This window comes from Lycorma delicatula, chromosome 4, assembly GCF_047948215.1.
Source record: "Lycorma delicatula isolate Av1 chromosome 4, ASM4794821v1, whole genome shotgun sequence".
Taxonomy (NCBI): Eukaryota; Metazoa; Arthropoda; class Insecta; order Hemiptera; family Fulgoridae; genus Lycorma; species Lycorma delicatula.
The window spans coordinates 138,661,934-138,689,115 of record NC_134458.1 but is presented as its reverse complement, the minus strand read 5'-3'; the positions used below and the strand labels follow the sequence as shown (position 1 = coordinate 138,689,115).

Sequence of the window (27,182 nt, the reverse complement as noted above, 5' to 3'; positions counted from 1 at the left end):
ATTAGAATTATAAAAATTATAGCATTAAATTAATGGTGTAATTGGCATACTGGTTAAATGTCTCCTGTATTTTGGTATAAACAGTAGATAGACCAAGGCTCAAGTGTAATGTTTAAATTATAATGCTGTTACTTCCTTGGTTTGTCTCATGTACATTTGTCAATGTCAAATTGTAATTACCAACAGATACTGTCCTGGCAAACATAGAATCTAACAGAGCTATGTTTACACTGTCCTTCACAAAAATAAAACTCAAATACAATTTTTTTTATTCAAATGAACTGCATATTAAAGAAAGGAAAAAACACACATTACTCATACAAATTATTTTCTTTTTTAAAGAAAAATAAAATTTTCTAATGCAACAAATTTATTATGAGTTTACAATATCATTTTCAAAATTAACTTTTTTTTAAGAGTTATTTAGATGTACTCATTACAATATAAAAAGTTTTAAGAGTATTTAGAAGACCAAGCTTTAACCAACAGTCACTTTCACTATGTTGCTTACTGTACAGCCCCTATAAAAGAGCCCTATCTCAGGATTAGTTCAGAGCAGTTCTCTCACTAGATCATGTCACAGATGCACTGGCTATATAGGTCATGGCATCCTTACCACAGACTTAATATTGTTAGACATATACTGAAAGAATTTGTAGTGGGAGAGAAAACAATTCAAAATAAGAATAATTTATTATTTAAACCTTTCTAGCAGGCCTAAATAATAGATTATAATCATGTAGTTCTGTTGTCTGGTCTGATAGAAGTGAATATTTTGTTATTGAGTAGGAATAAAGAAAAATAAAGATTATCTTTCTTATTATCTTTCTCTTAACAAAGGTAGCACTTATAAGTTTAGAGAAATGTTAGAATTAAACATTTTTTTGATGTTGGTCAACATAATTCATACTTACTAACACAAAAAAAAGATATGAAAAATTTTTGTATCTTGAAAATTCAATCTTAATTTTTTAATTAACTTAAGGTGTAATATTATATAGTTATTTTAAATGGGAATATAAAAGGTTTCATTAATATTACATTGTATGCATTTGATTTAGATGCTCCAAAGCAAAACAATATGCCTTGATCTTGTGGCAAATGCAATCAATTTGATCATTACGTAAAAAATATATTATCCAACAGAATACATATTATAAATAAAAAATATTACATTATATTAGTATAAATACTTGGTGTATGAAAAGTGTTATTTTGTACAAAAAAAAAAAAAAAATATTAATTATAATAAATAAATATTTATATATTTTGGTGAGAAAAAATAGGTTAAAATTATACATTAATGAAATGATCATGTTAAAAGAAGTGCAATTCAAATATAATAATTAATTAAAACTGTTTAAGAAAAATAATAATTTTCTGTTAATCATTTTTAATTTAAATTAATAAAAAAAAATTAATAATATTAAAAAACAGTAAATTAAATGGAAAAAGTTTCTGAACTATTTTCGAACTCTATTCTTTCTTTATTATAGGAGTTAATTATAAAAATAATTAAAAGAAAAATGATTCAATTAAGTATTGCAACACAATCTCCTAATGCAATCTGAAGATAGTTATAATCATTCATGATTACAAATTAAGTATATAGTACTTAATTAGAAATTAAGTATATAGTACTAGCCTCTCAACAATTTTAAATATAAATTACAGTAATTGACAAAAAATTAAGCAAAATGTCCTTTCAACCTATTGCAAGTTTTTTCTTTTTTACAAAAGAATTAATTGTTTTTGTCTTGGGAATTGTAATACTATAATTATTTTGTCCTTGTTAAAATACATTTGGTATTTTCATATATTTCAACCAGTCATTCAAAATCACCAATTTAAATATTTATTCCAATAGTCAAAGGAATTTCACGACATATTTCAAAATATCTTTTGCTTTTTAAATTAAGGTTCCACAACATCTCTTTGAACTTAATTTTAGGGGGAAAGGTTTCAACCTTGATTTGTCTCATTAGCTACCTGTTATCCCAAGGAAGTCTGTTATCAGCTACCAAAATTATTTTCTTCCACATGTTTTCTTTGTACATCTTCTACATAATTTTTTAAACAGTTTCGTAGTTTTATAATCCACTTTCCCAATAAATTTATTCCTTTCTGATTTATGAATTTATCTAACCTTGTGAGATAAATCCATCTTTGATAGTTTATTTTTAATGGGTTTGTGTCATTTAATTATCAAAAAGAGGTAAATAAAATTTTATTCAGTTGATATAATACTGCTAAGTCCCATTGCTAATGTAAATATATTAGAGACTGATATATTCTACAAATATACATTCAACTCGGTTCCCCTTCCGAAATGAAGCAGTGTATAATATCACTGTTTCACAACAGAAAGGGGTCAGTAATTTTCTTTTAAACTATCTTTCTTATGGTTATGACACATATAAAGCACCTGAGGGAATTAAAGGTACCAATCAGAATTACTTTTTCTGAGAATAATGGTGTTCACTCTTCAACCAGTTCTTGTGATGAAGAGAGTAAGGTATCACCTGAATTTTGGTAAACATGGGATGCTGATATTCGGTCACACATTTGATTCAAGGAAGAAGGCAACAGATAACCTTTCTTTAGTAAGCATAGCATAAGGAACTTGCTGTTCTTGAGTACGGCTAACATTTTTGGAGTACAAAAACATTTTTTCCTATAATCATTACAGTTGTGCCATTTTATATGCATGTACATGAATGTGTATGGATATAGCATATGTTTATGTTAAATAAATGAATAGCAATTAAACGTTTCGTTCAGAGTAATTTAATAATAAATGAGAATAATAAAAGTTAACTTTGTAAACATGAAAATTATATTGTCATGATAGATAACAATTCTATAAAAAGATTATTACTAGTGAAGCTCTTGGGTATAAAGATTTTAACATCACCTAAAATGACCATTTCAATTAAATTAACAAAATAAGCTCAAATATTTTTGCCCTAATTTGTTCTTTTCTGTTTGCTCTTATTTGTTTGTAATAGATTGGTAATCTTGCATATACAATACCCAATACTGTTTTGGGGATCATCACCTAAAAAATTTAGGATATTTTTTGGCTATAAAATAAATTCATTAGATGTAAGATAATAATAAAATAGGAAATCTAAGCTATCTTTTAATTAGTGACAGTTTGTTAATTATTTATTTATGAAACATTATTAATTGTGAGGAGAGAGATTTTATTAAAAAATTATGTAATTGCTCATAATTACGACACAAAAAATGAAATAAGTAGACTTGTAGAGGTCCATAAACAATATAATGTGAATGTAAGCAATCTTTTGTAGTCACAATTATGAATAAATTACCAAATGATATTGCTGTCTTTGATGAGAGAAAAAGATTTACAGAAAAAAGAGTAATGCAGTTGTTAATTAAAAATTGTTTATTCTGTTTTCAAGAACTTCTTTCTTTTCCCGATAATAAGTATTATGTCAATTTTTTTTACTCACTCTCAGCCATTGTTGATATTAAAAAAAATTATTTAGAGTGGGAAATCCAGGTAGGGAAGGATATGATTGCCTCCACAAACTCTCTGCTGTATTTGAATAGTTCAAATATGAACTTAATATGAAAAATATTTTCTTTTTACTTCAAACTTTTAATTGGTGGTTATATGAATGAGTAGTATAGAAACCTCAGGTTCAAAAACACCCCCAGCATGAGCAACTGTGCTTGAACCTAAGGTTTTTTTTCACGAGAGCCCCATGAAATAGCTCCTCTTTTTATTTAAATTTTCCCCATGAAAGAGTGTATCGATTACAAAAAGCACAGCAAAACACGACTCTTTTCTTCAATAAATTAATACATTAAAGATTGTGCTTGAATCGATTCAATAAAGATCAAAGTCATTAAAGATGACTTTGCTTGAACCTAAGGTTTTTTTCATGAGAGCGACTCCCTCTTTCTAGTTAAATTTTCACCACAAAAGAGTGTATTAACCACAATTCTGTTTCCTTCATAAAACAATACTCATTAACTACAAAAGAATAAAAATAACTGAGGAATCTTCAATGTTTACATTTATATAGTGAATGTTAACACATGATTAGTAAATGACGTTAATGCGGGGAATCCCAATGTTTTACATGTCTATATATATAGAGTGAATGTTGACATCAATAATACATGATTATTAAAATTATTTAAATATAATAAGAATGCAAAAAACCATGACCTTTGAATGAATTGATAATGCTAGTAAAATAGTATTTTGTTATAAAAATCTGTCCGACAAGTATGATTTAATTACATTTTTAGATAATATAAATGATGATATTAAACAATTATATAAAAGATACACTTCTAATCCATTTACTATGCAATTAATTTGTGAATATAATAAAGATTTATTTATTTCTTATGGAGAAAATCTTTATAAATCAAACAAATTAGAAAAAATAAAACTTTTTGTGGAAAATAAATTGTCTATTGAAAGCGCTTTTGATGATTTAATTGAATATTATTTTGAATTGAAACACAAACTAAATAAAAAAATATCTATTTCTGAATTGATGTTACATATTCAAATATCAAATACAAAACAAGCATTAGGTGGTTCTTTAATAAAACACTCGTGTTATGTTAGTGATAAATTTTTTTTGATATTTATGAATTTTTAATGGGTATGAAAGATAGGGTATTTAACGCTATAAGATTACAAGTTGAAAAATATAAGAGGCAATATTAAATATTATATCGTCATTGTTGTCGAGTTACAAAAATGCGTGGTTGATAAATGTGATTTTTGTGAAGTTAATTTAGATAGTAGCACTCGATTTGCCTTAAATGAATGTGAAAATTCAAGCATCTTGAATGAACAGTATTTAGAAGCCTATGAAAAAGTTAACGAATCTTTTGAAAGATTTATTCAAATTGGCAGCGGTTGGGTTATGAATAAAATATTAAGATTGGATCTCTCAATATCAGAATTCGATCCACTTTATGGGGGTAATAGTACATATTTATAAACACTAAAAACTTTATTAAATAAACACGCTATAATAAATATACAAAATGATGAACAAAAATGTTTTTTATGGTCTATTCTAGCACATCTGTTTCCTAATAATAAAAATAAGTATCGTGTTTCATTCTATAAACAATTTGAAAATTATTTAAACAAGAAAGGAATAGAATAAATATCCTGTTTGTATTAAAGACATTGATAAATTTGAAGCTCAAAACCCAAATATTGGTGTAAATGTGTTGTGTTATATCAAAGATAATAAAGAATAATCCTAATAATGTATATATAAAACGTGTAAATAATAATTGAAAAAGTGTTGTTTGGTTGTTATTATTAACTAATGTTAAATTAATTCGCTCCCATTATACTCTAATAAATATGACAAACAAACATAATGGTTTATCAAGGATGTTGAATGGTAATAATAAAAGTCCTAGAAAATGTGAATATTGCCCCTTTATCACTTTGCGAGCAAACACCAATATGTTACAATGTGAAATTAAAAGCACTGTGTGGATAGATTTTTCAGATAAGATTCAAGTATTGGTAGTCTCTTGGGTTATGGGTTAAGAATTTTCAAACCATATCTAACACATCATTCAGATTGAATAATAAATATCGCTCTTGTAAATGTAATACGTGTAAAATGTAATATTATTTCGGGTGGATATAAAAACGAGAAATAAGATAGCATTTTGTATGATTTCCCACTAAGTATCGATCCTGGTGATATGATTGAAGAATATCTATTTTATATTACATTTGTACCAGTAGATGAAAAAGAAATTAACAATTTAATAATAAAATTGACCGATGAAAAAGATCAGTTATTAAATTTACGTGGCAAACGAGTAAGCATGTCATTGGTATTGAGAGAATGTAAATAAATAAATAAATTATTACAATTTGATTTTTTTCTTTTTATTAGAAATGCCATATATAAGTGATGATGATGAGTTTTTGGTTGATAAAAAAACTTATAAATTGACAGAGGAAAGCATTAAAAAATTAAAATCTCTAGGATTTGAAATTGTTGGGGGGGAAATTAAAAAGTACCAATAAATTATTGAAATAAAAAATAATTTTTTTATATAGATTGAAAGATGAATTATTTAAATGTTAAAAAAGTTAAGTCTACAGAGGAATCATTAACATATAAACAAGTACACAAACACACCCCATTTGAAAATAGCTTTAAAACAGGTGATAAGATTATAATAAGAATAAATCAACCAGTGAGTATACAGTTCTGGGTGATAGCTGTCTACATATTCGTGGGAACTCGCAGGTAAAAACAATAAAAAATCAACAACATCAGAATTAGTTAATTTTGCTGGTGCCTTTCTATTTGATGAGATAATTTATAAAATAAATGGCCAAGAGGTGGTCAGCACGAGAAACGTAGGTGTGACCTCTATGAAAAATGTGATTTCAATAACAAATAATTCAATTCTATTGTTGGAACAAGCCAGCTGGGTTAATGGGACAAATAAAATTAATATGGATGATGACGTGGGCTTTACTTTATACATACCATTATCAATGTTATTAGGTTTCGCTGAAGACTATAAAAAAATAATTATAAACAACAGACAAGAGTTATTATTAAAACGTACTAGTGATGATGTGAACGCAATACTGGTCGCAGTTTCAGATCATAAATCTAAACTAGAAATAACAAATATTGCATGGCTTGTACCATATTTAAAGGTGTCGGGTCAATATCAATTGGAATTGGCTAAATTGAGAGAAAAAATGAAGAGTTGCATATACAATTTAGAAGCTGGGAACTTCATCAGAAACCAACAGTTCCACAAACAAAATCGATGACTTGGAATGTAAAAATATCATCACAATTAGACAAACCTCGATACGTTATTAGGATTTAGAGGGGGATCAAATGTTGATGTACAAGATGTTTGTGAATTTTAAACAATCATATTATAAATTGACTGATTTACCACACACATATTCAGATTATAAAAACAAATATCCATTATATGTGATTGATTGTTCACGACAAGATGAATCTATAAAAATGGGTGTTATTGATTTAAAAATTAATATTGAAGTTGAAGAGAATTTTAAACCCAATACAATCCCGTTATTGTTTATTAATATATGAAAATATGGTGGCTTACTCACCATTAACTAGCAAAGTAATAAAACAATCTTCATAATTAGTTTATTTCATGAAATTTTAAATTATTTGATTATTTTTTATATATCTATTTTTATTTTTTTGTAATACAGAATTGTGATTGTTAGACTCTTTTGTGGTGAAAATTTAACTAGAAAGAGGGAGTCGCTCTCATGAAAAAAAACCTTAGGTTCAAGCAAAGTCATCTTTAATGTATTGAGTTATTGGAGAAAACAGAGTCATGTTTTGCTGTGCTTTTTGTAGTAGATACACTCTTTCATGGGGAAAATTTAACTAGAAAGAGGGGATGGCTCTCGTGAAAAAAAAACCTTAGGTTCAAGCACAGTTGCTCATGCTGGGGGTGTGTTTGAACCTGAGGTTTCTATACTAATTAAATGCATTATATATAATGTGTTATATAAATGTAATCATGAGGTAGTATTACTGTTTTGTATGAATAATACTTATCACAGTGGAAACATAATTAATTGTGCAAGATAATAGAGTAGACAGTAAATCAAGGGATAATAAATTACATGCAGCATGCATTAAACAAGATAAAAATGATTAATTTGACTATAAGAACAGGTAGTCCACTACAGACTCTTCAGGTAGTCCAATATAGATACTTCATTAAATTTTTCTACAAAATACTAAGTGTTATGAAAAATGCTCCATTAAGATACATACAGAAGAATCTATCTTTCAGTAAAAATATTTTTTAGAAAAAATGTTTTTTTGTATCATATCGAATGAAAGAAACAATCAATTTTGAAGTTTGTTTAATAAAACATAAATATTCTGCTTTAACTGCACAAAAATGTATTTTTAAAGATTTAATTGTGTTAAAATTATTAGAAAAATAAAACATTAGTTACAAATAGTGTATAATTAACAGTAAATAAAAAACATTAACTACTATATACAAACATAAACATCGTAATTTAAAAACTAAACATGTACTTAAATGTATACTGAATGAGAATTTAGACTAATGCAAACTTTATTAGCTAAATAACTTATTGGAAACATGCATTATTACATACTTGTTTGTATATAATGTACATATATTTCAATAAGTATCCATGAATAATTTTCATTATTATTTGTAAGTAATCATGTAGTGAGGTAAATTCTAAGAATTAATTTAATGCTATTTTTGTATTTATAACATTAAATATTTATAAAATTACTTAATGCCACTATTAAGGAGATTCTATATAAATTTATTAAATTTTAGATTCAGAAAAAATTAGTTTAGTTGAAATGTATTTATATATATCTGAAATTGATTGCTGGTCATGCTTTTCAATTTGTACATAGAAAAAATTCAGGAATTCAAGAGAGAAATCTAAGAGGGGAGTAACTGTTGAAAGAAAAACAATAAAAATGTTAAGATTAAGTGATGATACCAACATAACATGCTAAAGTAACGAATGTGAAAAATCACATTTTGCAGATTTGACAGTTTATGACCAATCTGAACGTCCTGCGCATCTTATGATAAGTTATCCAATGTGTATCTTTTTTAGGAAAGCTAGTTTAAACCTTTTCACTTTAACGAATATGCATTCCTATTTAAAATTTATCATTGAAACTGTTGTTTAGCTCTCCTGAAAAGTTGAGTTTTCACATTCATTGCTTTAGCATGGTGGGGATGATATTATCCTATTGGTATAAACCAGAAATGAGTCAAGTAATTCTTAATGGTTTCATTACTAAAAGAGAAATTAAATAAGAGTAAAACAAAAATAATGAAATATTACAAAAAGCTTATAAGAAATTATTCACTAAAAGGGGATAGCAGTATACCAGAAGTTGCAGAAATTTGTTGTCTAAGTGGTAAAGTTACAAAGAATGGATGAAATAAAGCAGAGATGAAAGGCAGACAGGCACAAGATAGAAAGTTTTCATGATGAACAGAAGTCTGCTAGTATCAAATATGGATCTAAGATAGAAATTCTTGAAAACAATTGGTGGAGAGTAGCGTTTTACGGTAAAAAAAAAAAATGGCCAACAGGAAAAACAAAAAGGAAAGGCTTTTAAAATATGGTGTTACAGGAGGATATGGAAAATTAGGAAGTACAAGTAGGTTGATAAAGTATGGCATAAAAAATCTTAAGATGAATAGGCAAAGAGAGAAACTTTTGATGAAATTTTTAAAAGTGATGAAATAATTTGGTTAACCATATATTATAACATAATTATGGCTGTATAACCTAGTTATAAAGGTTTAACTAATTTGGTAAGAAAGTGACATGTAGGCAGTAAAAACTGTACAGGTAATCAAAGATTATAAATATAAAATGTAGCGAGAATGAAGGTTGTAATAATTAGTCTGAGTTTGTACAACTCAGAATGGAATGGAGACTAATATTAAACTGATGATATCACATACTTGATGACTCAAAAAAAGATTTAGAGCCTAGTGAAAATAAATAAAATAATTAAGATAAATCCATAACCAGCCAATTTTAGAATCAAATGGAATTTATAGTGATGGTGGAACAAAATCATCTTTACAGTTCTAAACAAACTACACTAACATTTCAGTAATAAACACTTTTAAAACCTTAGTACTTTATTTAAAATGAATCAAAACTCATGCATATTTATCTATTATAAAAAAGAGAAATATGAATGCATCTCTCTGATGCTGTTCTGAATAAAATTTTCTTAAAGCTAAACTCTTCGCATGCAAAGGAAAATATTTTAATGTTTCTTTGTTCATATAATTTCCTGAAAAAATATAATTATTTTATCTATACCAAAATGACTACAAAAATTAAATCACAAATAAAAGTTTTTGAATATGAAAAATAATATCAATGATGTTTAATATATATATATATATACTAGCCCCTGTCGTGGCTTTGCCTGTGTTATCAATGGGGCTTCATCTGCAATATTTTTTTAATAGCAAACTTATTTATTTCACATATGAGTGCTAGGATCCTCTGTTGCGGTTATTAGGATTACCGACAAACACAAGTAGGAGGTGACCATACTTATTTCTCATTTTTTAAAAATTTTTTAATTTTATGTTTTTAGTCAAGTAACTAAAGCCAATTGCATCACACTTACAGGAACAGTGTTAGTGGCTGTGCTGGTTGAGCCACCATGCCATACACCGTCGCAGCCCTTAAAAAACCAAATTCAATAAAATCCAAAAATGGTTTTTAGATATTTATCTTAAAAGTATTTGCAAGCACCAGTCTAGTGAATATCTTGTTTAGTGTAGTCAGAAAAGTATAGGAAAATTTGCAATTATTGTTCAAATATTTTTAACTTTCTTCATTCCTTTCAATGTCAAATTTTGAAAAATTTTGAAACTGGATTTTAGATGTTTACATGAAAATTACACACATCAAAAATCAAGCTGATATCTTCATTTGTTACTGAGAAATTCAGAAAGATAACTGAATTTCAAAAAATGTCAAAATCCATTTCAACCCTTTAAACTCTGAATTTAAAAAATCTAGAAATTAGTTTTTAGATATTCATATGAAGATTACACACACAAAAAGCAAGTTGCTATCTTCATTTGTCACAGAGAAATTAAAAAAAGTAGTAAATTTCATTGCTACTTCATTTTAACCCTTTAGATTCAAAATGTCAAAAAATCCTTATTAATGTCCATTTACACTGTAAAAAGAACATGTATTCAAATTTTCATCAATTTATCTTCTATAGTTTTTGCTGGGTATTGGTGAATCATTCAGTCAGGACACGTTCTTTTATGTATAAAAATAATTAAGATTTCATACACAAATTAATAAACTGGTTTTATTATTATATTCTTTACAGTTACCAGTTATCCTTTTTATCCTCCGTTTTAAGGCATTTTTTTTTAATGAATCTAAAGCTTAGTTTTGAAATTTTTTTAAGTATCTACTGGATAAGGTTTGCACGTAATAGATACCAGTAAAATGTGGATCTTACTAAAGCAGTTTTAATATTTTTAATAATTTTATTCTGGTACTTAATTATAATAAAGTAATACTATAATCTACTTAACATTTTAAATTAAATACAGTTTGTAATTTCATCTCTTCCTATGCAAATACTTCCTTGTAAACAATCCCATTTAAAAAAAAATAAATAAAATGTCAACTGGATCTTGAAATGTGTCATGAAAAACAGCAATGCTAGTTTCACCAATTATATATATATATATATATATATATATATATATATATATATATATATATATATATATATATATATATATATATATATATATATATATATATTATATTATATTATATAATAATTATTATATTATATTATAATTATATTACATATATTATATCATAACAGCAATTGAAAGCATTTGATATAACTAAAAAACACAAGTGAAGTAGAAATTTAATTTTGTCATCATTATAAATTGATAGCATACAAAATTCAGCAATACATTTGAATATGACACAAAAGGTTTGGGTTTGGAATTTATTTTTTGTCTCTTACGATTTACTTTATTATTTATGCAAAAGCAAATAATTTATGAAGTAATCCCCCCCCCAAAAAAAATTGATTTTCTCTGATTTCATTGCATGCTTATAATTATTATCAAAAGCTCAATTATTTCATTTCAGTTCTATTCTAGTTACCTCACAAATCCTGTTTGTAGATTTGTTTAACAATGTTAAACATTGGTAGATAGAATAGGAACAGGAATGAGATTGATTAAACTTTGTCTAGTAGGCGCCTGAACTATTAATCTGATTGTTTTGTAACCTCACAAAAGAGCCCTTGTACAGTTTAACAGGGTTGGTACCCCTACTAAACTCCAGTAAAGAAATTGTTACCTTACATACTACCTATGGGTATCAGCATAGTGCCAGACAGAACCAGAATGGTGGACAACTCTTTTACTACTTTCCTGAGAAAGAAGGAAATAAAAGATGAAGAAATTGGTGGGAAGAGGTAGGAAATAATCATCTCATTGTCTCTTAATGCAAATGAATGACTGTCATTATTTCTTAAGGTGTTAATGTGGGTTTTTATCAAAAGAGGAAGTGAGGATGACTAAAAAAGACAAGAATGATTAAGTACTCTGTATCAACAATCATTAAAAGAAATGAGTCTGAGGAGATTTTATATGGTAAGGATTGACGTCATTGGGAATACAATAAATGAGCAAGACTATAAGAAATATTGTTTTAATATGCTGGCACATGTGCCAATGTATGTGTGTGTGTTCCACACACATGTATGTACACAAAGGAAAACACTCTGAATATCACAGTGTAAAAAATCCATAATTATTAAAAAATATGCATTTGTATCCCACATTAGCTAAAATTCCAAGTAAAATATCATGGTTAGATGACAGTGAAATATAACTAAATTTATTGTTATAATTAAACATGATTACAATTCATTAATACAGATGAGTCTGCAAAATTCCCAATATATGTAATATAAATAAAAATAAAGGTACACTAGTAGTGACGTTTATGCAGTGGGTAAGCGTAATAAATTATAATCATTACAAATAACTAATGAATTATAAAAAAGGGTTCATAGAAGCACATTCAACATACCTGAGTTAAAATTTTATTTACTTTTTTTATAATGTCAATGTCTAATTTTAATGGGTCGATGAACTAAATTGAAGAAGATAAATTTCTGCCTGTTATTGCTATGGATCTATGAATTTTATGTATGCACAATGTAAAATCATTTTAATATCATACTTGAAAACCATAAAGATATGTATAGTATATATATAAAGATGTGTATACTTTCTACCTCCCAACGTAGTACTGTTTTCTAATTTCACTGTAGCTAAAAGAAGGGTAAAAATATAAGCTTGTCACTATAACCTGTTAAGGTTAACAGCTAACATGATATTAAGAGCTCCCATTGTTATTTTTATTTCATGTAAAAAACATAATCTGCACCAAAACTTCTGTTTATATAGATTTCTGTTCAGTCAGAGTCTTTCCCATTTAATTTTGATAATTTAACTAGGGTAGTTTACATATTAATAGACTATGAGATCCACAAGAGAACACCAATTTGGTTTCAGTTAGAAAAAAAGAGTTAATTCATTTATTAAGAACGAATGAAATTCCAAGGGATAAAAATTAAACAAAAAGAATGTTAAAATACTTTCACGGAAACATTTTTTTAAATTTTCAAACAGGGGTTCATCCCTTCTGATAGAAATAGTTTTTTGTGATTAAACTATTGGAAATCTATTAAAGAAAAAAAGATGATAACCATCAAAACAACAGAAGATAAACATCAAAACAAAGGTTGAGGTTGTAAGAAAAACTTATCAGGTTTTTACTCAACATTTTCTTCTAAGTAACAGATTATAACTAGAATTCCAGAGAAGTAGTAAGTAATTTAGCTAATTGATTTATAATTATTAAAGGAACTTATCATGTAAATAAGTTAAAAAATTGTTTTAATCTCTCTTTCCAGGAATTGGTAAAGAGACAGTGATGGATCTAGCTAGAAGAGGAGCTCGTGTGATTATGGCTTGTAGAAACTTAGAAACAGCCAGCAAAGTAAGAGGTTAGAAAGATAATTTTAGCCATTGTTAGTGCATGTTAAGTAAGTAAGTATATCACAATACTAGTTGTTTTCATTTTACAGATAAAGATACCTGTCTAAAGATAATTTCACTGATGTTATCACCAAAAGTGACAATTTTTTTATTTAATTGTAAAATAATTATGCATCTTCATGTTTGGGTTCAATAAGTTAAGTGAAGAAACAATTACTTAAAAAAATATGGATAAATCACTTTTTCACTTATTTTTTCAAAATGATGGCACTTTTTTGCTATAAAAAATACACAATAAAATGACATCACAGAAAAAGTGGCTTTGATAAAGAAAACTCCAATAAAGTAACTCTTTGAATTGAGAATTTATTGGTTCGACCAAATTTATAGACATCACTGTTAAATTTATTGATCAGCATGATGAGCCACAGAAATACCTTAGAAAAATTAAACTGGAGTGACTCAAATACCACATTTGACACTGGATGCACATTCACCCACAGCTATAAAGAACACATACATACAGGTACCGCATGTAAAAAATACATGCTAAAAATTTTTTTTACATCAAGCCTTGCAAATCATCTCATAGAAACAAGATATTAATGTAGACATCAATAATAACATGGAATTTTTCACATAGCTTATAAAAAAACAAAATCTCAGTGCATATGAGCATATAAAATTTACAGAGTTAGATGAAAACAATAAATTAAATAAACAAACACAATATAGATCATATATATTATTCAGTTACATATTAAAGAGATTATTTAACCACCTCATGTTGGTGCCATAAAGAAAATACTACTAGTAATTGTGCTGTAGAGCTTGAGAAAACTATGATAAAATCCATGAAAGTAAGTAAACTGTGCAAAAAAAACTTTTGATTTACTACATTAAAATTATTATTATTATTTTTTATAATAAATTTTCAACGCCTTACTAATTGTCATTATTTTATGAAATGACTCAAATCATGGTGTGATTATGTATTCAAAATATTAAAACATAACTCATCAGAGTTCTATCTGAAGTTTAAGATTCCTGTTGATAGACTTTCATAGTAATTTCTTTGCCCTCCCTGTATATTTATTAGATTGTTCAGATTTGTTCAGATTTCCTCTGAGTAAAAATTTAACTTTTAAGAGTGAAAGATAATATCTGTGTATTCTTAAGAATAAGAATCATTAGTATTATGAATTTATGTACTTCATGCCATTATTATTATACTTTACAACTGTGTATAAAATCTGTGGGAATATTCCATGTTTAAAATTAAATTTAAAACAATCTTTTACATTCAATTCTTAGTTTTCAGTGGATAAATTAAAGGTATAATAAGCGTCAGAATATTATTAGTTTGTTATTTTTATGATTTATTGAGGTACAGTTATATTATTTTTCTTTGTTGCATATAATTATTCCACACAGAATTTGTAATTTATAATCCTTTAAATTATTTTTTAATATTGTAAAGATATAAAAAAATTATTACTCTTCTTCTTCTTCTTTATATTAATAAATATTAGAACAGAATACTGTTTATAGTTGGTTAATATAGTTCAAAATGTTTCTTTTAAAAATAATCTTTAATATACTTTTTTGTTTGGTTATATATAATTTAAGATATACTATATTATATATTTTAAATTATATGAGATAATTCTTTTAATGTTACAGTGTATTTAATTGTTATTTCAACATTTAATTTTGACTACAGCAAATGTGTAGTTTATATTATGCAGTCAGTTAATGACTTAATTGTATTGTATAAAACATAAAATTCATTATAGATGAAATATTTTATAGTTTACTTTTTATATTCTCCCTGAAGTATGGAAAATATATTTAGTTTTTTAAAAGTACAACCATAAAATAATTTAAAATTATGCAAAAAAGTCATTAAATTCTTTTTATTCAGTTTTTTTTTAAATAAGGGAAGTTTATATAACTCATTACCATTTTAATTTTTAGAGATATCAAAAGAACAACTGATCACTTGGTAGTTTATCATTTCAGGTATATAATTTATCAAAATATTAGATTATAAATGGTAGATCTATTCAAGTTATGTATCTGATTGTAACATTCTCATCTTACTGTTTTACAAATTTTTCTTCACTGGAACTGAGTTTAATTTAGAATCTCTATTTCTCTTTTCTGTTGATAAAACATACAAAATCAAGGAAATTTAACTAGGAATTATTATTTATTTGATTCTATGTATTCTAAATTCTCATAAACTTTGATTATTACCAGATTTATACTGTTTAAACCCTAACTCTTTCAGGATAGCTGCTAGTATAGTTCTAGAACCTTTAAACTGAATACTATTTTGAAGTTTTTCACATAATTTATTTAATTTAGGCAGGACATTATGTTTTGCATGAAACTCGTTAACTGTTCTTACAATGTCTTGATAAAAACTGTCTAATCCACTAACTGGTTTTAAATGTTGTTTATACGCTTCTGGTGTATTGAATGAGTATGACTGATTTAGATTTAAGAAGATCCTGCTTTTCTTTTTGGAATTTTTGAACATGTGGTCTTGAAACTCCACAAGCGGTAGCTGCAGTGGTTCTTTCTTCACATTTTGCATGCGTATTAAATGCTTGTCATGCTCTAATTTTCCTAATTTTATATCTTCTTTCTTCAAAAAACCATAATAACTGTAATTATTTTATGAGCTTGATAACGAAGCTTTTAATTCTCTTCATAAACAATGCATACAATAAATATTATCTTAGATTTGTTCAGGGCTTCCACCCACCCTTCACCCAAAATTTGTCCCAAAGAAGTTGTGAATTGAGTAAGAGAAACTTTTTAAAGAAGCCCGGGTAAATCGACTCATCATACAAGTTTAGAACTAGGAATACTGCAATTGACAATTGTGAACATTCTACACAAGTGTCTAAAACTTCATGCATACAAAATTCAGTTGGTGCATGCAACTGAATACGATGATAAATCATGCTGTTATAATTTTCCCATGGACATTTTTGATAAGGTGAGCAAAGACAATGAGTTTTAAGAAAAAGAAATCTTTTCCGATGAAGCTACATTCCATGTTTCTGGTCATGTTAACGTCATTATTATTGGATTTGAGTACTGAGAACCCTTATAACATTTGACAAACACAACACGATAGCCTGAAAATTAATGTTTGGATTGTGTTGACTGCTTATGAAGTAATTGGACTATTTTTCTTTAGTGAGTGGTTACTAGCACTAGTTATCTACACATGTTACAGGAGTATACAATATCACAAATTGAACATCAGCAACCCAACATTTTCTTCCTACAAGATGGCGAACCACTATACTGGGGTTTACATGTTAGGGACTACCTACATGAACAATCTCCTCAATGTTGGACGGGTCATAATATACCTATTCCCTGACCACCTCGATCCCCTGAAGCAATGGCACTTGACTTTTTTTCTTTGGGGGTTTGTTGAAGACAGGGTGTATGGACACAAAGGTTGTTAACATTAATGAACTAAAGAGAACAATTGAAGGTGCATTCAATGGAATAACTCCAGATATTCTTCATAATATGTGGCATGAATTGAGTATCGTTTACATATTTTACACGCTACAAAAGGTGCTCATGTGGAACTTGTTTGAAAGTGTTGTTAACAAAACTGTTTGAAATGTACTGTTCAACAATAAAACATACATGTAAGTATATTGCTTTGTTATTTTTAACACTAAAAATGCACTGAATAATTTATGATCACTATATTCAGTGAAAAAAAGTATTATCAATTTTTTAAACTATCAATGAATTTAGCTTTAATGCACAGAAAAATAAAAGAGAATGCTGATTATACTCATTAAACTACTTTATAAATTTATTATTGAATATATATATATATATATATATGTATATATGTTCAGAAATATATAGTTTTAGATAATTAAACAGACTTGATCAGATTTTAAAAACATGAGCCATGATAGTTCAACAAAATAAATGAGAAGTAGAAGATAACTCTTGATACACAAATAATAAACCTTTAATTACTGTTTAAATAAGAATCATTTAAGTATTTTTAAAATTCCACATCTGAAGAATACATTTTCCTTGTTTATTTAGTCCAATTTCATATTAGTTAGAAATTTATTTGTTTATAAGTTATTGAAAATATTTTACATTTGGAATGGAAATGATATTAATGGTAATATTAGTGTAAATAGAACAAATTTTTGTTATGCAAATAACTGTTGTTATCTATGCAAGATATTTAAAAGACTGCATGTCTATTTTGCTTCAAAGGCAATGCAGATTACTATGCACATAAAAGGATATTCAATAATTTCCTAAGGAACTTGATCTTTGGATTTGTTGATAGAGAAATTTTTTTAGCACTTTAGGATAGTAAGCCTATTATCATTTTGTTAGAATTTGTATCATTGTAAAAATAAAGTGATTTTGAATGTAATTTCTCATTTTGAATATTGTATATATACTGAAAAATGCAACATAACATCATTACAACTTATTATTATGAAGTAATAAAAAAACAGAATTAGACAGACACAACTCTATCTGTAGTTAAAGAAGAAATGGTACAAAATCCTGGGTGATCTCTTTGAGGTACCCAAATTGCATAAATAAATATAAAAACTAAACTGCAAACAAGTAAATAACTAGCTTAATTTGGTTTAAATATTTAACTATTATAAGTGCAAGTTATATTCAGTATATGAAAGAAATATTTTCAATTTGTTTAAATAAAGAAAGGAAAACTAACATGAAAAATTCATTAATAACTTTAAAATTAGGTTGCACTATAAGAAATATCTATTTATAGTGACTAATAATAATTTACTATACTGCAATAGTTTTTCTTTTTTTCAGCACAAATAATTGAAGAAACAAAAAATAAGAATGTTGTATTAATGAAGCTTGATTTAAGTTCATTAACATCGATCAGAAATTTTGCACAAGAAGTTAATAGAGCAGAGTCTCGTTTAGATGTACTTATTCACAATGCTGGAGTGGCAAATACATTCTCAAAAAATACTACTTCTGATGGCCTTGAAGTAACTATGGCTACAAACCAATTTGGTCCATTTTTATTAACTCACTTACTGATAGGTAAGTGAATATCAAAATTATTTTTCATTATGGTTTATGCAAAATAAAAAAAAAAAATATATATATATATTTTTTTTTCAAAGAGATTGTACGATCATAAATAAATAAGTTTATTTTACTTAATCAAACATTTTCTTTGATAAAAAAGGGGTTTACAAAATAAACATATAAAAAGGTAAAATTATCATCAAAACTTTTAAAAATAAAACCTTTTTGTTTTGTACTACCGTCATCTGAGGTTTGAATTGTTTTTTAAGTAGTCAGTCCTTTGAATTATCTATAAGTAAACTTAGTATGAGTTTTAGAGTAACACCATGGAAATTAGTCAAAACTGTTTGAAAATAATTAGAGTAATTCAATGAAAGTAATTACAAAAAAAAGAGAAATAATTATTTTATTATTATTTTATGTTTCTCATAAATTCTTGTAGCATTTAAAATTTTGCATTCAAATGTAGAATTTTTTAAATTTGAAAAATAGTAAAAAAAAAAATTGCAAATAATTTTTGGTTCTTTATAGGTATATAGATTTCATTTAAGTTCTTCAATATTTAATATATACTTATTTTTCTTAATCTAATAATTTATTTATTTATCATTTTTTTAGTCAAATATTTCTGGATGACTGTAAAAATTTCAAATATTTAACTATTTTTGTCAGTATTACGATAACTGTTTTTTGAATTTTTTTTTCTTCTGAATATTAACCTATAAAGAACAAATACGTGCACATGTAAAATTTTTATTTAATCCTAATGTCGCTAAAACAGTAAATAATAATCATTTAGGACAAAATGAAACATTCTGTATATTTTAATAAATAAAGTATATTTTAATAATGAAGATCAAAGATTACATCAGAAAAAAAATTAATTGGTTTAATGTTTCAAGTAATCAGTATACAGCAAAGTTAAAATGAAGGAGAAAAGGAAATGTTAACAAATATTTAAAATAAATTATGAACAATAAAATATTAACTTCAGAAAAAATGATAAAATAAATTTCTTAATTTTATATATGGTTGCTTACATTTGGATCATATCCTGTCTCAAACTTTGTTTTCTCCAGTTTATCTTAACTTTCTTCATGTTTAGTATATCAACCCATTTATTTTTCATAATTTTTCTGAAAATCGCATTTGAAAATACTGTATTTTTAAAATTTGATCTCTATTTCTTATTTCACATGTTTCACTGCAATAAAACACTATCTTAAATATTTTACAGAATTTCCTTCTTTCAAAGTTATGTTTGGTACGAGCAGATTTCTTTTCTTTTATTTACTTATTGCACAATTTTGGAAATGCATATTCACATATAATTTTTTAACAAGGAAGTGATACAATAATGAAATAATGTATGGACACAAAAAATTAAATGAAACAAAAATAGGCTAATGAAGTGATGAAAATTAAAGAATGAATGAGCCAATTACCAAACAATCCATTATAATAATACATTAACTAAAACAGTTATTATTAAAACAACAGTTATTGTAACAAAAACCAACAAATAAATCATTTAAATTCAACAATAAATATTAACAATATTAAGTGTAATATATACATTTTCATAATATCTTCAAGTAATAATTCCATACTACATTACTTCTAATTGAGTCTTTTTTTCTGGCAAAAGGACAATGTCATCAATAATTATTTTATTTCAACTTTATTATTTTATTTACATTTACATTTATTTTGTTTTGTTATCCTTGAACTATTACTTTGGTTTATGTTTTTCATTTTATGTTGATTGTTGTCTACCTATACATATATTAGATTAGTTAAGAAAGGAACAAAGGATTGTCAATTATAATTAGGTACTTGAATAGGAACGTATTTTAGAAGGATTTAATAGAAAATAAAAATTTAGAAAAGAGCAGAAAAAACAAGGGATCTTTATATGCTTCTGATTCTTTAAAGTGTAAAAAATCATTTTCCCTATAACCATCAGCCTTGATTTCCCAAAAATCATTCTTGATTTCCATCTAATCCTGGGTAAAATATTATCCTGCACATTCCCAACTGTTTTTTTCTCAGTATAGCCTTGGTCAAATTTCCAAGCTGAGATCATTCTCAACATGATTAATTTAAAGAAATCATTATGAAGTGAATAAAACTGCAAATTTATACTCTTTACTAAAGAGGTGTGGAAAGATGACATAATTGTCTACTGTTTTTTGTTTTATGTTAAAAATAATACTTTAATTTAAATCTAAACATATAATCAAACAAAATATGTTATGAAAGAATGAGTGAAAAAGTAAATTTTATAAATAAAGATACTTTCAATAAATACTGAAACATGCAAAAAGTAAATAGTTTGCTTAAAAAAAATGAGATCCATCTTGATTCGAGCTTTAAGTAATAACCTAAATTTGTTCCATCTCTTGAAATAAAAATCACTTTTTAAATTAACTCAAAGAAACATTTAAAATTTAAGCAAGATGCTAGCAATACCATAAAAAATTTTGCAGTTGGCTTAATTAAAAATATGATGTCTTTCACATACAAAGCCTCAGTAACTTACTTTTTTAAGATTTTATAGGAAATATGTAAAAATTAGAAGGTAAATCTTAAGTTACAATTTTTCCATCATTAATTAGATTTTTTTTCCAGATTTGCTTAAAAGATCAGCTCCAAGCCGTATAGTAGTAGTTGCATCAGAGTTATACAGATTTGCTAGCATCAATTTGGATAATCCAAATCCAGTAAATACATTACCTGCTTACTTATACTATGTATCAAAATATGCAAACATATTATTTGCTTTAGAACTAGCAAAAAAATTACAAGGAACTGGTAAGTATACAAGAACTACAATTTACAGTAACAAATTTGTAATTTGTGTAAAATATGCCTTCAATTAAAATATTTTGTAGAAAAAGATAAAAAGGTATTTTTATATATATATATATATATATATATATATATATGTTTATTAACTTAGCTAATAAAATAAAATAGAATAAAAGTATTTGATAATGCTTCTTACCTTATGCTTATTATTTTTTAATAGCGCTTTCGAGGTTTTCCCTCATCATCATCAGTTAAACTTTCATTTATTTCTCTCAAATCACACATTAAATTCAAATATTAAATATATATATATTAATTAACTTAGAAAAAACGATTCTTTTGTTATTTTATTTGTCCATATTCCTCTCTGTACTAATATCTCAAAGACAAAAGTATAAAAATTGTTTACCAGAATTTTTAGAATACAGAATTTTATAATAAAATTTTTATAGATTCTTACCTTATGCTTATTATTTTTTAATAGTTCTTTTGAGGATTTCTCTCATCATCAATTAATCTTCTTTTTTTTTCTCAAATCTAACATTAAATTCAAATATTAAAATTACAACCTATAAAAATATGTAGTCAAAATATTGAAAATGTAATTTAAAAATTAAAAATCTTTTATTTTGTGGTCAGCCACACATACAGTACTGTACTTCTTGATAAATATATATATATATACAATATAGAAAAATTAAAAAATGAACTATAAAAAGTTTAACCTAAATAAATTATATATATAATTATTATTATAATTATATTTAAAAATATATATATATATTATAATATATATTATTATATTATATATTTTTTTGTTTTTTTTCTACTTATATATAAATAATTCTTTGAATATTCATTTTGATCACTATGCTAATAAAATTTAATATTATATAAAATGAAAACCACCAAAACACAGTAATTAGGTAAGTTAAATTAAATTAAATTTTATTTTTTTACATTAAAACTTATCTTTTTTAAAAATTTGTAAATTTTTTTTGTGAAAATTATATTTTCCATTATCAAATTTTTAAATAGTGTTGTAAACATACAAGTACTGGCCAGTACTGGTACAGATCTGGGATACCGCGGAAACCAGTAACTGGAAATTAATAAGTAACTTTAACTTATCTACTTACTGTGTTTTGATGGTTTATATTTTATATAATATTAAATATATATTATATAATTGATGATATGATTTATGTGATATGTACATCATATTTTATATAAGTGTTATAGTAAATGTAATTTCTATATCACATTGGTATTATTTTGTATATTACTATGATCACCCTACACTAATCTTTTATACTGCAGTAGTAGCATTTCTGTGTTTAGAAGCTTCTGAGTTTGAATCACTAACAAATGTAGAATCTTTCATTTGCTACAAAATTCATTATTTACCTCAATATAAAAAATATAAATACTATTCTTGAGTATCAACCATCTTAAAAAGTATAAATTACAAAAAGAAAATTTAATTTCTTTATATTATTCTCTTCAGTGTGGTATCCGTCTTGGTCACAGATGATGAAAATGATTTAGATATTTTTATCCATCTTTGAAAAAATTTACTCTCTGATGCAGAAGTTGTTTTTTATCTCTTCTTAGCCCTCACAAAACATTTTATGCCATTCAGAATAAGAGAACATGATAGGTAATCATTGCTTTAATTTTTTTTTATAGATAATTAATTAATTCACTACATAAGCTTTAAAGCATGAAGGTATGGAATTAAAATTTTATTGATGTTTAAAACTGCTGTGATTAAATAGGATTCAAACTCTGGATCTTCAGAGTGAAGCCTAAAATGTTACAATTCCATCAAGGAGATTAGCATTTCTTTTAACATTCCTCTGGAAATTTCTTAGGTTTGACAAAAATTTTTTAGATTGATCTGTTGTTTAACTTTTTAATTAGGCAGATTTGAATCACTGAATTGGATGAAAGTATAGTTTGGCAAAATTCAGTACTTTGGGAGAAATTCAGTACCTCAGTTAGCATGTTAAAAGAATTATTACATGATACATATATAAGAAATAAATCCATCATTTGATAAAATGAATGTAATTAGTGTTACACACCCAGCCCTGAAACTTAATAGATTTTGTATTTTCATCTTTGTTTACATTTATATAAATTTTACTGGGTAGAATTTTATTTAAAATGTTATTTTCTTCAGGTGTTACAGCTAACTGTTTACATCCAGGAATGATTGATTCAGGAATCTGGCGTAATGTACCTTTCCCACTTAATCTACCACTTAAAGTGATTGTTAAAGGTTTCTTTAAGGTAAAATTTTATTTTAATAAAAAAATTTTTTTTAAAATTTAATCTACTATCTTTAAAGTATCAAAGAACATTTTTTTAAAGCAAACAATGGATACCAAGCAAAGATGTTTGTGTAATAAGTATATTTGTCACGAGAAAATAGTTATTTCAGGAAAATAACATTTGCCTGAAATAACTACTCACACTTATTAGATATCATATGATAAAATATTGGTTGAATTATACATTTTTAATATGATTTTGAAAGATTGATTAAGTTGTTTAAAACTGAAATACTTTTATCTCAAGAATTTCAACATGACTAATTATGTATTTAATTATCTACTCATAAAAAAATGAAAGCCAAACTATTACAAAAATGCAGCTATAGGAAACGTGGAATAAAAACGTTTTTTAAAAATTAGAGAGAACTTGATTAAGCAAGATAAAAGAAAAGAAAATTATAAAGAAAACTCAGCAAAGATATTAGAAATAGATCTAAAAAATAATTACATTTCACAAAGATGACTAAAAGAAAAGAAACAAGAAAATGTAATTACTAAGATCTATGAGTAACAATTGTTACAAAAATGAAGTTAATACAATTTCCCCATTTTGACGAAAGAATAATGTAAAGAAAAAAACACGGATTAAAATTATGAAAAGAAAAACTTAAGTTACAAAAATTCCATTCAAATTTATTCTTAAATAAAATCTTGTAACTACCTATAAGATGTAAATACTGTAACATACCTGTACAAGAAATTATCAATACAATAAAAGAAACAATGAAAAACAGTGTACAATTAGGTTACCTAATGAAATTATAATTCCGGTAAAAATGAAGAAAACAATATCAGATAAAACAATAAATACTAAACTCAAACTTATAGGCTTTATATAAACCAATGGATTTATACCATTTGTAGCCTCTGAACTGAAATATTTAAAATAACTTTAATTCTAATAAAGTGATAAAAAAAAAACACGCTGAAAAATTTTATGTTAGCACCACTCTTCTGATTATGTCATTCTCCTATATAAAGACAACAAAAGACATCGTAAATATTTATCTACAAGTCATTACAGTTCACTGTAGAATGTACAGACAAAGCACTCAACAGACTTCAGTGTACACAGAGGGGAAAATCACATTTTTATGGTAAATAGAAAACACACTATAACTGACAAACTTATCCACAATCACTCCAGACAGCACAATTGCAGTCTTATCTTATTTATTACATCACTTGTTTTATTCACATACATAATTTAGTTGACAATTATACTGAATAATTAAGCACAGTAAAATACCTAGCACACATTAATTACAATACTCACACTTGCTATATAAAATACAGAAAAGAAACATAAAAATAATAATTATTATTATTATCTTTTATAACCGCACAGGATCACTTTAGTCAGTCCATTATCCAAGTCTATTCAATGGGACTGTTTGGGCCTTGCTGTCCTCCCAGTACTTTTTCATACGTCCTGATCTTTGTGTCCTTTCTAGTGTTGAAAATGTTCATGTTGTGTCTTTTCGAATGATATTTTGAGGTCAATTTTATTGCAATGTTTTGAAGTTATAATACCTGTGATTTAGCTTTCTTGATGTCGTTTGCTAGCAGTGCCAAATCGTCAGTGAAACCAAGATAGTTTGATTTGCTTTTTTGCTTACTTTCCCTTTGGGAGGCATTTTTTGAGCTATTCCCTCATTACTAATACTACAGCGCAGTTGAATTATTATTCAACTGCGCTGTAGAATTAGTAAATGAGAGCCCATCGCCTTGGCATAATCCTGTTTTGATCTTAAATTTTTCTGATAGCGTGCCTCTGAATTTTACCTTTGACTTAGTGTTTGTGAGGGTCAGTTTTATCATGTTTATTAATTTGGTATGTAGTCTGAGATGTCTTAGAATTCTTAGTAAGGATTATTCTGTGAATATAGTCATAAGCTTTCTTGAAATCTACAAATGTTATCACCATGTCTCTGTTTCTTTTCCTGTAGCTTGAGACTCATGATCTGATCTGGACAGCTCGCTCCTCCAGGGTCTGAAAGCTCCCTGGTATTCTGCTAGTTCTTTCTCAAGTTTTGAACAGATCCTGTTAAGGATAATTCTTCAAAGAATTTTGTATGTTGTGTCTAGGAGTGAGATTCCCCTGTAATTGTTAAAATTTGTTTTGTCCCTTTTTTTGTGCAGCGGATGGATGAGGGCTGTCGTCCAGTGTTCTGGCAGTTCTTCTTTAATCCAGATGTTGACAAGCTGTTGGTGAAAGGCAATTTTTGCTGATCTTCCTGCATGTTTCCAGACCTCTACAAAAGTATGATCTTCTTCTGCTGCTTTGTAATTCTTCATCTCTCCCAATGTTTGGTAGACTTCTTTTACTGTGGGAGGGTTGATGTTTTCTGGTGGTGTTGTTATTGGCGTGTTGGTGTTGAAGTTTAGCATTTCTGTTGGTTCTTTGCAATATGGGAGTTTGTTGAAATATTTAGCTAGGATTTTCACTTTCTTTATTCTTATGGGCCAGTTTACCTTTTCATTCTATATTAGTATGGTTGGGGGTTTGTATTTTTGGAGCTGATTTTTGAAGGTTTTGTAGTAGTCTATTGACTGTTTTTTACTGAATTTTTCTATGAACTTCAGTGTGTCTTTTTATTCTCCTTATGGTTCAGGTGATTTCTTTTCTTTGTTTTACTAGATTTTGGAAGGATGTTTCTGATTTTTGGGTTTGGTGAAATAGCCATGCTTGATGTCTTTTCTCCATTGTTTCGTCAGATTCACTGTTCCTGCATTGAGGTTTTTTGTGGGATGTTATTGGGGATAATTCTTCTGTGATTTGTTTAAGGTTGTTGACTAGTTTTTTTGAGTTTATCTGTAACTGTTATTTTTTCGCTTGCTTTTTGGTAATTTTCATTCTTGATTAGTTGGGTAGAGTCTATTTTTCTTTTAGTTTTAGGGGCTTTGTTTTGTTGCTTTCTTTGGGGAGTAAATTTAATTTTAATCTTGACTACATAGTGATCTGAAACTGTGTCTATTCCTTGGAGGACTTCTACGTTGCAGATCTCCTTGTGGTGGTGTTTGTCCATAAAGACGTGGTCTAATTTCCATTCTCCTCTAGTGTAGGCTGGGTGTTTCCAGGTTTAAGTTTTTCCCTGGAGGGGGGGTCTCAGTTGAGGCCTTGGGGAGTGGCGTCCCCATGGTCTCGAGCCCCTGCGGCCTTGTCATACACTAGGGTGCAGGTAACTTCGCACACCACCCACGAACACCCCACATGACACGTGCTTGGTCAAGAGACACACCATACCCATGTACTTCACTGAGATCATACACAACAGA

The 27,182-nt window shown here is 26.7% G+C and overlaps 1 protein-coding gene across 2 annotated transcripts in view; it reads left to right on the top strand.

Moving 5' to 3' along the window:
- Positions 1–27,182, top strand: part of LOC142322943 (retinol dehydrogenase 14) — an 88,331-nt gene that overhangs the window by 49,391 nt on the left and 11,758 nt on the right. For both annotated transcript variants that reach the window (XM_075362036.1, XM_075362037.1), the window contains exons 3-6: positions 13,575–13,667; positions 18,526–18,765; positions 21,385–21,567; positions 23,750–23,859. In XM_075362036.1, coding sequence (XP_075218151.1) covers positions 13,575–13,667; positions 18,526–18,765; positions 21,385–21,567; positions 23,750–23,859 — 626 coding nt within the window. The remainder of the gene's footprint in view (positions 1–13,574; positions 13,668–18,525; positions 18,766–21,384; positions 21,568–23,749; positions 23,860–27,182) is intronic.